General features: G+C 42.0%; 1 protein-coding gene across 1 annotated transcript; it reads left to right on the top strand.

Annotated features, from left to right (window-relative positions):
* Positions 1–449: 449 nt before the first annotated feature.
* chpt1 (choline phosphotransferase 1) lies at positions 450–13781 on the top strand. Its single transcript, XM_039792170.1, has 8 exons — positions 450–905; positions 3415–3562; positions 3699–3840; positions 3972–4056; positions 4593–4724; positions 4812–4970; positions 7295–7420; positions 12085–13781. The coding sequence occupies exons 1-8, from the start codon at positions 666–668 to the stop codon at positions 12199–12201; spliced, it is 1149 nt and encodes a 382-aa protein (XP_039648104.1). The 5' UTR covers positions 450–665; the 3' UTR covers positions 12202–13781.
* The last annotated feature ends 226 nt before the right edge of the window (positions 13782–14007 follow it).

The raw sequence follows: 14007 nt of genomic DNA, 5'->3' as shown, positions 1-14007 counted from the left end.
TAAAATATTTCAGCTAAACAAAATTAAATAACGTTGTCAAAATCACTAACGTAACATCTTGCGAGTGAAACCATAAAGATATTCCATCTTCAACCTAAATAGCACTAAAGCTAAAAACCAGGATGAGTGGCATTAAAACATTGATATGTGAAAATGTTAAGTACTTACTGTCATTTGTGTAATTGATGGATTCTCATCCGAGTTTGGTTACTTGTAGTTTTACTTTTGTATTATTTTTTATTTTTTTTTACGTAGGCCTAACTAATTTTGACATTTAATGCAACATATATGGTTGAATTAACCTCGCAGTTGCATGGACGGATGTATTATAACCATGGATGTAATAGCAGCAGTTGCCATACCATAGACTGTTGCCATCATTGACATATACACATTTTTAATTTAAACTTCCCGGTGCGCAGCCATATTATTCCCTTCCGGATCCTCGCTTCCTGCCGAGACGCAACTCGTTCAGAAATGTGAGTATCGACATCTCATGGGTTCCGCTGTGGAAATGGCCTCTCGTCTAGTCACCCACCTATAAATGCCAAATGAGCTGCTGTTTTTTGGAGTCGGCCGAAAGAAGATAGCCCCGTCTGAACCACTACCCGGGAGTATTGGGAAGTTCGTTACGGTAATTCGAGGAGTGACTAGGCAGAAAAACAATGCCACATTTCCTGTGGCCAGAACCGCTGTCACCTGCACAACTCAAGCGGTTGGAGGAGCACAAATACAGCGCCTCCGGTCGATCCCTGTTTGAGCCACCGTGTCAAATCTACTGGAACTGGCTCGTCCAGCAAACTCCGATATGGATTGCACCAAACACTCTGACTATTGTTGGACTGCTGGTCAATATCCTCACCACGGTGGTGCTTGTGTATTATTGTCCCACTGCAACAGAGGAGGTGAGTACTGTAACGGCGACCTTGGCCAAAGTTTCCACACAGAGACATAGCCCCAAATTACGTTCCTTCCTCTGGTATAAAAAGGAACGCGAATCCTCCATTCAGGAATTGCGTAAATTAAAGTGCGTGACCACTTGCGCCAACTTCGCATGCCTGAAAAGCCGCAATTGAAGACATTTACCGAATCAGCGGAGTGGACTTGTTAATTCGGCATACATTTGAGGTTCACAGCTGCTCACATTTTAATAAGATGTCTACTTAATTTATGGGGTCACCCTGTGTTTTAGCAGGAGGTTCGGGCAATATAAAAAAAAACCTTTCGCACAGTTGATGTTTTATTGAAGTATATGCCCCGTTTTATGCATGTCAGTGTAAGCCGAATTAGAGACCGTCTTCTAATTATTCTGGAAAGATCTTCATTTACAAGGTGTCACGTTTGTCTTGACACATACAAGGGAGGACGCTTTAAATTGTCTGATTTAAAAAATCTGATTAGGTGTGATATCGCTCCCCTACAGAAAAACTGTATCGGGTGTAAACGTGTGTCATGTGGTCTTTCACGTTCTTTACGTGCCGTTGTTGTGTGTTGCTGTCTGCCCAGGATGCGGTGTTTGTAGGTGGTAAATCACAGAAATATGAAGGAAGGGAATTAGGCTGTTCTTGTTCAGTTATCCGTAAGAGAGGAGGCTAACTATATGGTTAGGAACACTAACGTTAGTGCTTGCTTGAAATGGCTCCAGATCCACCTCTAGTCTCAGCTTCCTAAAACTAAAACTTCAAATACACTAATAGGCCTTGCAACACACCTATGACCTATGATCCATTTAACGTGTCAGCAGGTTTACTGTGAAGCAATGACTAAAGCAGGAAATCCATAGGTGTGTGTGTTACACCTTTGTCCAATCCAACCTATAAGAACCTTGAAACTAAGTCCACAGATCATGCAGCATGCTGTTTCTGTCAAATTCCACATGTGCATTATTCCCTATTCATTATTTAGTATTGCATAAGGAAAACCTGGCCACTCTTCTGCATGGACTTGTAAACGTATGAAAGTCCCATGCCTGTGCAAACAGACATTATATTAGAGGAATTCATATGACCCAAGAGACACAGTTTATATCTCCCTAAATCGTGACCTCTGTGATATCCCTAAAACAAGCGGACTCTGTCCCCACCAGTCCATGAGGCATTTAGGACATGGACTTTGAAGAAAACAGCAGGATCTCTGAATATTTAGGACAGCATGAGATTCTTGATTTCTCTGAAAACACAGACAATCTTTGTCTCTCTCTCTCTCTCTCTCTCTCTCTCTCTCTCTCTCTCTCTCTCTCACACTCACACTCACACTCACACACACACACACACACACTCACACATATTCACACTCGCAAACGTACACACATTGTAGTGGTAAACACAGTGTTGGCCGGCTCTAGTGTCCAGATGGTCTATAACCTCCACCCCAGTGAGAGGAACTGAGCTACTCTATTCAGCTGAAATCCTTAATTCTCCATACTTATAGAACACCCACAAATTTATATGTACTAGTCAGAAACTAATCTACTTTCCTAACACACAGTACAGAAACAAGACAATCTGGAATACCTATTGTAGTAGTTAAATAATAATGTGCATGCATTGCGGTGGTTTTATCAAACAGGACCTGACCATTGCTTCACAATAATTCTGCATCCTAAAAATTAACCACACAATTTAATTTCATTTAACCTTTTATTATATTGCATCTCTGTGTAAAATAGCACATCTGCTCTTTTCTCCTGAGGGTTTATGTTTTGTTTTTTTATTTCATAAAAGTGTATTCATTTTTTTAGTCTACATCCAGTATGAAACACTGCATGTGATGTACTATTTGTAAAATCAGACTCCTTTTTGTTATAAGATTTGAATTCATTCACATCTGAAATATCTGCATGAGCTATGATACTGATCATCATACTGATGAAACAGACTAATATATTGACTCCTGTGCCAAATATTGAGCTGCCCTTTGCTTCATGGCTGCAACAAAACTATTATTTTCGTTATTGGCTAATCTGCCAGTGACCGTCCCAATTAATCATTTGGTCTATAAAATGTGAGAAAATAGTGAAATATGTCCATCCCACTTTCCCAGATTCGAAGGTGACGTCTTCAAATGTCTTGTGTTGTCCGACCAACGGTCAAAACCCCCCAAAAAATATTCAATTTACAATGACATAACATGGAGAAAAGCAACAACCGCTTCACAATTGAGAAGCTGGAACTAGGGATTTAAAAAAAAAAACTTTTTTTAACTTAAAAAATGACTTCAACGATCAATCAATCATCAAAATAGTCCCATTATTTTTCTTTCCATTGAATAATTGATTATTCAACCAATTGCTTTAAGCTCTACCTTGCTTCTCCTAAATGTGTGTTGCTTCAACAAATGACAAGGCTGTGGTCCTTCTTGTGAGCAGGGATCCCTAAAAAACCAAATCTTCCCCCCTCCCCTCCCCACCTCCAGGCTCCAGCATGGGCCTTCATCATGAGTGCTCTGGGTCTGTTCATCTACCAGTCTCTGGACGCCATTGACGGGAAGCAGGCCAGGAGGACAAACACCAGCTCAGCTCTGGGGGAGCTCTTCGACCACGGCTGCGATGCTGTCTCCACAGGTACTGCGCTGCTCACCGGACACCTGAACCCAAGCTATTATTCGTTTTGTTTTTTGCAATCTATTAAGAATCCACTGCAGTGCATTATTCGATCAGAACGAGATATTCATTATTTGTTCTGTCTTTCTTCCTTCAGTCTTCGTTGCTGTGGGAACATGCATTTCGTGCGGAATAGGAAGACTCCCCGACTGGATTTTCTTCTGCGGTTTTATCGGGATGTTCATGTTCTTCTGCGCCCACTGGCAGACCTACGTGTCCGGGACCCTCCGCTTTGGCTTGTAAGTTACACGTTCAGTAGCGTCCAGTAATAAAACGGGTACCGTTCTGCTCCTATATAACTATGAAACTGTTATATTGTCCCTTAAATTAAAAAAAAAAAACTCACTCTTTCCTGTTACTTTCTTCACAGGATTGACGTCACAGAGGTGCAGATCGCCATCACGATCATGTATGTGATGTCGGCTTTTGGAGGCGTGAGCCTTTGGCAAAGCACGGTAACTAAGAATGATCTATGTGGTACAGTCGTATGTACAGATGCTCACATGCTGTACACACACACACACACACGCGCACACACACACACACACACACACACACACACACACACACAGGAACATTTTCATTTCACCTTGTATAGTACAAGTTTTCTTCTCCATTAGTTTTTGCACCAAACTAATTATCTACTCAGTTCCTAGTTTTTAGTCGTCATTCTAGTCTTAAATAGAATTTGTGTTTTACTTTTACTCTGTGCTGCCTTTGGAGGCTTGACTTAACATCACATGAGAGAAGTGAGAAGGTAAATATGGGTAGCTAATGCAATGGCAACAGGTCATCTATTGGACATGATCTGGCTCAAAAAGCTGATGATGCCTTTTTTTTTCTTTTTTTTTTTGTTTTTTTTTTTTATTTGCTTTGCCCTCCCATCACGCCTCGGCATGCCTGCAGCTTTCATATAAGCACATTTCTTCTTACTATAGGGGAATGCTTTGTGTCTTTGCATTAATTTTTTAATCTTCTTGTGTTTCTGTAGTTGCCCATCATTGGACTGAAGCTGTACGTCTTCCCTATCATTGGCATCATCGGCGGGGCCCTCTACTCCTGCTACAACTACTTCTATGTCATTTTGAATGGAGGCGTTGGCAAAAACGGCTCAACTGTGGCTGTAGGTCAACAAACAAGTCTGGAAGATATAACTTATATAGCAGATGCTATGTTGTGAGGCATACTTAATAACATTCCCTCTCTTTAGGACACCAGTGTGCTGAGTCCTGGTTTGCACGTCGGCCTCATCCTCACCTTGGCCTTCATCATTTTCAAGAAGTCGTCCAGCCAGCTGTTTGAGCTCCACCCCTGTCTGTACCTGCTCACCTTTGGCATGGTCATGGCCAAGATCTCCAACAAGCTCGTGGTACGTTGATCTGGTCTTTAAAGGTCCCATGGCATGAAAATGTCACTTTGAGGTTTTTTAACATTGATATGCGTTCCCCCAGCCTGCCTATGGTCCCCCAGTGGCTAGAAATGGCGATAGGTGTAAACCGAGCCCTGGGTATCCTGCTCTGCCTTTGAGAAAATGAAAGCTCAGATGGGCCGTTCTGGAATCTTCTCCTTATGAGGTTATAAGGGGAAAGGTTACCTCCCCTTTCTCTGCTTTGCCCGCCCAGAGAATTTGGCCTGCCCATTAGAAAGAGAGACATCATGGCTTTCAAACGAGCAAAGTGGAAGTTGGTCAAGGCCACACCCCCACCCTCCACCTTGCCCCCCCCTCTCTCCTCCTCAATAGCTACAGACACAGAAATGGCGCATACTAAGTAAAGCTCATTGTGGGACTGGCTCTAGTGGCTGTAATTCTGCACCAAGGCTGAATTTCGGGAAAGAGACTTCAGATACAGTATTAGGGGACCACTAAGGCCTATATAAAAGAGACTTCAGATACAGTATTAGGGGACCACTAAGGTCTATATAAAAAGAGACTTCAGATACAGTATTAGGGGACCACTAAGGCCTATATAAAAGAGACTTCAGATACAGTATTAGGGGACCACTAAGGTCTATATAAAAGAGACTTCAGATACAGTATTAGGGGACCACTAAGGTCTATATAAAAGAGACTTCAGATACAGTATTAGGGGACCACTAAGGTCTATATAAAAGAGACTTCAGATACAGTATTAGGGGACCACTACGGTCTATATAACAGCATCCAAAGAACACCGTCTTGGGACCTTTTAAGTTGTAATGCTTACGATTTAACTCCTGGGTGAGACAGCAACATCCGTGGCTACATTGGTAACCGCAGGTGCGGATCAACACTACAGAAAACACTTGTCGAGTAGCGACTTTGGGGGGGATCTGTTTACAGTGCAGCCTGAAGGCTGATTTATGCTTCTGCGTCGAATCGACGGCGTACCCCTGCAGACCCCGCTGCGTCGCCCGCAACAGCCTTGCTGCGCTGTAGCTCAACGTGCACCTCCCAAAAATTTTGTAACTTTGCGTCGGCGGACGGACCGGCAAGGACTGTGATTGGTCAACTCCTCCTGTGTGTTGATAGTCGGTGTTTCAAGCAGCCTACTGTGGGGAGTAGCAACATGCTAGTTCACGGACATATTTTGGTTACAATGACAGGGTTATCCGTTTGTAAAGTGTCTATATGTCAGTAACGTTTTGAAATTGGCACTTCGCCAGCAAGCAGTACTTTGTGGGCAGTTGTGCTAAAGTTTGCTTGCTAACATAACATAAACTGGCTGGCAGACACCTCGCAAATAACCTCAGACTTATCACCCCCTAGCGTCATGGCGGTGAAATGCACCACGATGCAAAGCAACCCCGACGCAGAACTCCGAAAGGGTCACGACGGCGTAGGAGCGACGGCGTAGTTACGGCATGGAGTTGACGCAGAAGCATTAAACAGCCTTAACAAACTCAAGTTGTTTTTAAATGTTTTATTTTGTGGACGCACTAACCTCTGTGATAACTACATTGCGTCAGTCTGTGACTGCTTCACAATAAAAACCACTTTTAATTTGAAGCAGCAGTGGAAATGTTTGTTTTGCATCAGCAGTATCTCAATTCAGCTCTGATACAGTTGTAGGACAGTCAACAGTGAGTCTGATATCATTGAGATAACTTTTTTTTTTAAACCGCAACGCTAGAGTACGTGCTGCACCATTTCCTGTGAATCCCTCCTGCGTGTGAAGGCAATTTGAATCGAGTGCAGGAATGGCGGACTCCGCCAATAGACCTTTATTTCACGGCAGACATTTGGACTTGTCATAGTAGGAAAAGCACAGCTGAAATTGATAACCACTGACTCACTGAAATAGCTTACTGGGACACTTGATGGAATTGAGCCATTGTTAAGGTTACCGATTTCAGCTGGGCTTTTCCTACTATGACAAGTCAAAAATGTCTGCTGAGAAGAAGGTCCATAGCAATGGAAACCACAGAGGCAATTACAGAATATCAATATCAGATCAATACATTAATCACACGTACAAATACATTCTGACCATAAATGGTATCAGAAGCAGGGTTTGATTTCATGGCAATCTTTAGAATTATAACTCTATTCACCTTTTTTTTAAATGAATTGTCCTAACAAAGTTCATTAAATGATGCTCCCATTGTTGCATCTGTGTGAACCCATTTTTAGGCTTGTTGTTTCTCATGTTTCCTCTTGTTTGTCATTTAGTACAGAACGTATTTAAATAAGCGTTTTTCTCCGTTTCTCTGTAGGTCGCACACATGACCAAGAGTGAGTTGCACCTCCCAGACACGGCCTTCATAGGCCCCGGCCTCCTCTTCCTCAACCAGTACTTCAACAGCTTCATCGATGAGCACATAGTCCTCTGGATCGCCATGGTCAGTGTTTGACACATTTCTGGTAGTATTAACGGTTCCTTCTTTCGTAAAGGGTGTTATCCAAAGATTTAATATTGCTAAATAACGTCGTTGACTACCAATCACCATGTGTAAAGTGATGAAAATATAGACCAGATTTGCATTCAAAGCTGCGCAAAATGCAGAAAAGGCCCTATTTGATGGTGTAAAATGCTCTCCGTGGTGTCTGTTTGGAGACTGTGATGTAATACAAACTGTACATTTATGCTTCATAAAGCTGCACCCACGACTCGCCCAACAAACAAAGTGAACGTGTCTTTAAGGCGGTTACAGAGAAAAGTATCGTTCAACTAGAAAAAAACGACCAAACAGTTTAATTAAGGAATACTTTCTTTCTTTTTTTTTTTTTGCATTCTTAGCATTCTTTTCTCATGCTTCAATTACAATCGAAAAAAACACATTAAGTCTACGTACACGCAAGCACAGTGTGGTTCTCAGTTGTGTGGCTTTCACTTTAGCCTTCTAATCATCAGGCACTCCTTACAGCTGTAGTTCAAGGTTCTGTTCAAAGGTCCTTTGGCATCCATGACTCATGTTATCACTGGCTTTGGTTTAATACTGCTCAGCTTTCACATAGAAGGATAACCTAAACTATTACAACTCTATACGTGCTTTAGGGGGCACTTCCTAAACATTTTAACCACAAAGTCCACAACTATTTGTACCATTTGCAAGCTTTAACCCTTGTGTTGACTTTGGGTCAATTTACCCGTTTTCAATTTTTTTTATATCATAAAATATAGGACGTAGAAATAAGCACTGAAAATGTGTAGAAGAAAAATTGTAAATTTACAATTTAAAGCATTGGAAAAAGTAAAAACGAAAAAAAAGGAGTAAAAAACGTTGGAAAAAAGTGTTTTTTCTGACGAGATTAAACTCCAGCGAGGACTTAATTACTAGACCGATGCTGCTTGTGGCCGTCATCTGGTTCATCGGGGGAAAAAATAAGCATGAAATAAGCAGTTCTCATACCCCGTTTACACGTACATGGTTATTTTGAAAAACAGAGACATTTCCCTTCGTTTGGGCCCTTCGTTTACACGCAAACGGAGAATTCGCCTCTGAAAACGGTTCTTTCAAAAAACCTCCGGCCAGAGTGGCGATTTTGGAAAACTTTGTTTGCATGTAAACTGAGACAAACGGAGGCTTAGGCAGCCGAGGAAGAGCGGAAGAGAAGAGAGAGGAAGTGATTTGTTGCTGCTGTTGCTATTTTCGGGATTCTGATTGGCTAACGTGGGCTTGAGCTTCTTGTTACACTGCCACCTACAGTTTTGGCATGTATGTTTGGCATACACAGTATATGCTCTTGACGGCATATACTGTATACACGGGTTCGTGCAAACGAACACTTTTCTGAAAACTGACAGGTGCATACCTGCCAACATTTGGTTTTCAACATCCGGGAGATTTGTGCGGGGACATGACTGTTAAGTGTACTGTAAGTCTGTGCTACCAACATTGCCATCTTGAGTTCAGCTTGCTTCACGTTTTCTGCTTCTGTCTGTCCTTTCATGATGAAGGATAAAATCGCCCGTGTGCCCTTATGTGCCTCTTCTGCGCGATGGTGCCGCTGTGTTTTAACGTGCTGGGTAATGTCATTTTCCCCGCCGTGCGCTACATTAAAATCAATGCGACACACCTTACAAAAAGCGTGGAGGTTGTCGATCTGACTAGGTAAGATGCATGTAAATTGTTGCGTCCATACATGTTAAAATGTACTGCTATATTTCGATTTCTTTGCGGGAACACTGCCTTTATCTGCCATTCTTATCTGGTTGCTTTCGGGTCTGAACTTTCCGCGAAGCTTGCGCAGAAATCAACTGCGCAACTGGGTTATAGGTTGCCAGGTTGAGGTGACAAACGGGTTGAAAATTGTATGTGGTGTTTGGATTGTGTGAATAGGTTGCGTTTCATACAAGATCTGGCAACTGGTCAACATTAAACAAACATATTGGTCTGATTATTTATAAAGGAGTTTGGGCCATGCAAATTACGGGAGTTTCCCGGGAGAAATAACAAACCGGGAGAGGCCCGGGAGATAGGGCTAAAAAAAACGGGAGAAACCCGGGAAAAACGGGAGTGTTGGCAGTTATGGACAGGTGTTATTTGAAAAACGGAGAGGTTGAAATGTCCGTTTATGAAAATAGCCGGCCACGTGTAAACGTAGCAACAGTGTCCGGGGGAGCAGGACCAGTTTGTAAAAAAAAAAAAAGAAATCCTAACTAAGGTTTTGTTGCAGGCCTAAAAGGCCCTGCACACCCACACAGGTGTGTTACCAGCTATTCTGGCTGATGAGACCTCATGTCAGAACAAGGAAACCACAGGTGGCACTAATGACATGAATTACACCTGGTATTACTGGGGGACATCGTTAACGTCCTCTTTAAATGTATCCGTTACACCTGTGCTTGTCAAAATGTCCGCTGCGGAAAAGGTGTATGAGACAAGGGGGTAAGCTTCGCTTCTGAACGCGAACCTCCGATGGCGCCATTTTCTTGCTACAAAGGTATCACCTCTTGTTAGCATTCCACTGACCGCCATTTTTTTTTTACGTCACTTGACTGCGAATAACTTTACATCTGAAGCATTTAAAGACTCTATTTGTCCATTGTTTAGTTCTAAAGAAACACGACAATGTATAAAAGGCTCCATTACCTTGTACCTCACGCGTTGTCGCGTAGCAGACGTTTTTGTAAAAATACGCTAACGATTGTGTCATAACTAAGTGACTTACTGTCGCACAGTAGAGGAATTACCATATAGTACAGGAGAAGCTCGCAGGCAGTTTCGACTTACATTAGCTGTTTAGGTTTAATTACGAATGTTAACTAGCATTATAGTTAGCAATAATTAGCCTGTGCTTATGTTATCTCCTTACATATACCTACACTCTCCGTCTCTGTAAGATTGGGAATGATTGAGATTTCTCTTGGCACAGCTACCAGAAGACTTACAACCTTCAGACACGTTGCTCACGTCACATTTACGTTGTCTCTGTCAGTTGGAGGCTGCGCAGTAAAGGAAGAGATCACTGGAAAAGTGCTTCTAATAGCCTTCACTGGTCTCCGTCCAGAGCAACGGGGTCTATTGGTCCATTTTATATATGTCAATGGTATGAGAAGGATAAAGGTGACAGTCGAGAGCGGTGTCCGGTCCGTGCACACAGTCCTGACTAAAGGCGTAATCTAGGAAAGGGAAAACACCTGTGTGGGTGGACCAGGGGATCGTGGGAAAATCTACATAAAACAATTCCTCACTGCCATTAAAGAAAATCAGGCAAACAGAAGTACAGAGAATTACATAAAATACCCCACAATAAGATTAAGAGTGTAAGTGATAATATAATAACTGCCACAGTTAATGCATGTGCCGCTTTTTAGTGTAGTGTAGGTGGTGGGTGGGTGTACAACTAAAATGTATTAGTGGTTAAATGTGTTTTTAGGTAAGTTGGCCAATGAGCTCAAACCCTGGTGTACTCTGTTTTTTTTGAATGAGCACTTTATAAAAGCCCAAAGCAGGTTTACATAGATTTATTTACTGAAAGATTTCTAGTTGTTGTATTTCTCCTCCCCAGCGCTGCGGATGGAGGGTCTGGCTAGTCCACGCAGCAATCCGGGATGGTAGAAAAACGTGCTCTGGTTTATTGGCATTTCTTAAAACCAATCGCAATCGTCTTGGGCGGTGCTAAGCCCTGGACACAATGGGCTCGTTCGAGATGAACTGCGCCTCACCTGTAAAGTGGACGATAGCAGGCGGGAGCAGCTGGGGGCGGTGACAAAAATCTGCTGTCAAGTCGGACAGTTTCCAGCCGATTCCAGCAGCCTTCAGACCCATGTATCAGCTCCTACACAGTCTCCAGTTGTTTTTATTATGACAGAGTAGCTGTCAAAATGCTCTACATGCGATCTGTTGCTGATTTACACTGTAGATGATCCATAATCTGAACGGATTTAGTCTCTCTGACTTCTAAACGTAACTATCAGTCACACAACATGTGTTCTGTACAGAATAAGCCTTTAAATCAGACAACTAATAGTTAAAATCCCTCCAAATCAAAATCAAATCCATAAAAAAATCCTGAACCAATCAGCTGTTAGATCAGCTGAGAGGCCGGCGTTTCCCAGCATGCCCTGGGTCCGCCTGGGTCTTGCAGTCAGTGAAAAGCATCTGCGGCCGCCTTGATCTCGTGAGATTATCGTTGCCCACGTGTGCATGACGTCAGAGCAAGTCGGGATCAAGTCGGACACAAATCTAATCGGCATGCGTTGGGCGGCGATCGCCGGTGATCGATTCTGCGCAGATCTGGCTCACGAGCCTAATAACGGCGCCTCTGTCAAATAGCCTCAGGATGGACGTTGTTTTGGTGGAACATGTGTACGTTCTAAAGGTTGTTTTAGTCGTCCAACAGAAAACTCCAATTGGACAGATAGTCTAGCTAGCTGTCTGGATTTACCCTGCAGAGATCTGAGGAGCAGTTAACCATAGTCCTCAGAAATCCACCAGAGTTTAGAATGCCAACACAAAGAAAGCGGAAGGTAACGGACTTGCGGCTTAAAAGGTTTTTTCGGCTGTTTATACTTTTTTTTTATTTTATTTGATGTTTGATCCTCTCCATCTTTCTTCAGGTCTTCTCTCTTCTGGATCTAACGCGCTACTGTACGGGCGTGTGCCTCCAGATCGCCTCCCACCTGCGCATCCGAGTCTTCAGCATCACGCCACCGAGCCACGGCCACCGCGACTGAAGGCTTGCCCGGCGGGAGGAGGCGGGGGGGGACGCAGACCTCTCCCCGCTCCTGAAAGCAGACGATGACGAGGAGAGACCCTCCTCAACCCCGAGCCACTGCAGCCTTGACAAAGTGACCACTTCTGATTAAAACTGCCTCTCACACAAGATGGAAAAATACAAAAAAAAAAACTCTAAACTATAAACCAAACCAAAACAAAAAAAGGAAGAAAAAAAGTTTTGAAAAGCATGGATCTATTGAATGGGGAAATTCCCTTGAATTCCTCATTGGCTGTTGTAGCCAATACGTTTTAATTTAGACATCATTGCATGTTGTCAGAAAATAGTTTAGATTTTTACATCTACTTCCTGCTTATTCAACTCAAATACCAAAATGTTTTCTTCAACGGGTACTTTATAATTTGGGCAAATATCAGAGCATTTTTATCCGCTTTAAATTTACAGACGTGTTTCCAACATGTGGGATTCTCATATAATTAAGATGCCTAAATATATGACAGTCCTAACTCCTAACTGCTCAATAAGGTGAATCTCTTTAATATATGCCCAAATTTAACCTGTTGAAAGTTCTCTTAATCATTTTGTTTTTATTTATTAAATGAATGTGACCCAATCTGACATGAATCGGGGCTTGAAAATGCAGATTCAAATTTTTTTAGATGACCTTTAAAACCTCAAATAATTCCCAATGAATTTTTGCAATGTGGACTGGCAAGTTGTCAACGCGCGACGTGACGGGGGTAACGGTCTGTGTTAGTGCTGAAAAACGACGACTGGATTTCTATCGGGCTTCTCTTACAAATAACTTTCTATTTATATTCTTATTCTCTGTTCTTCATCTCATCCGACAGTCCTGGAAAAATAAAAAATAAACACCTCAACTCTGGCCTTTTTAGAGCGCCGTCGACTGATGAAGCATTAACACATGACTTGTTCTGCTTTCTCTGTTCTTCTCCCTGAAGGGCTAATAGTTAATTATTTGTGATTGTACAGAATTCTACTGAAAAACGCCTTAAGTATTTTTGTTGTAATTACTGTTTAACTTGTGAATATTTAAAACAGCTTTGTATGTTGTTTTTTGTTTTTTTTTGGGTTTTCCACTACAGTCATCAAACCAGATGCAACAATAGGAATAATACAATGCTACTGGAACTGTTCACTCATAACGTTTCTTCACTTATACAAATGTATATTATGTAAAGGTGAGCGATTCATTTGGTTCTTGAAGAGTTGTTGGATTACCAATTGTCATCTGACTGACTCATTATTCAGGTTTCATTTGGATCAAAAGGGATATTTCTGTAGTGCCGGTAAACTATTATAAGGGTAAAAGACAAGTGTACTCTTGAATTTTATTTGGAAAAATAAAATGATCTTCCTCTTAGGAAATTAAAGAGGAGGCATGTCCTAAAAATGATTTCTTTTTGATTTATGATGGACTTTGGAACTATGCATTGACATGTACAAACTTGATTTCAACATCATGTTGCACTGTTCAATAATCCAGTTAAACACATTTGTACTAACAGATAATGTCTGAGTGGAAAAAAATTGTAATAAAGAAAATATTTTTCATGCGACGCGTTGTTATTGTCAGTCGTGAAAGAAGTACTCGATACTTTACTAGTAAAAGTTCCAATACCACCGTGTAAAATACTCCACTAAGTGTAAAACTCCTGCATTAAAAACATAACTTAAAGGGACAGTACGGATATTTTTTTGTTGTGCGAGGTACTTATCCATAGTCACCGTAGGTGGCGGTCGGCACGCCCCGAGTTTAGAGAAGCAGGCATAAGTCTTGGCA

This window comes from Perca fluviatilis, chromosome 23, assembly GCF_010015445.1.
Source record: "Perca fluviatilis chromosome 23, GENO_Pfluv_1.0, whole genome shotgun sequence".
Taxonomy (NCBI): Eukaryota; Metazoa; Chordata; class Actinopteri; order Perciformes; family Percidae; genus Perca; species Perca fluviatilis.
This window is presented reverse-complemented; position numbering and strand designations above follow the sequence as displayed.

What these genes read in the sequence shown, in the direction of transcription:
- chpt1 (XM_039792170.1), top strand. Translation starts at nt 666, where the DNA reads ATGCCACATTTCCTGTGGCCAGAACCGCTGTCACCTGCACAACTCAAG. An exon ending in GTCCCACTGCAACAGAGGAG is followed by an intron (nt 906 to 3,414) that starts GTGAGTACTGTA and finishes CCCCACCTCCAG; the next exon opens with GCTCCAGCATGGGCCTTCAT. An exon ending in GGGACCCTCCGCTTTGGCTT is followed by an intron (nt 3,841 to 3,971) that starts GTAAGTTACACG and finishes CTTTCTTCACAG; the next exon opens with GATTGACGTCACAGAGGTGC.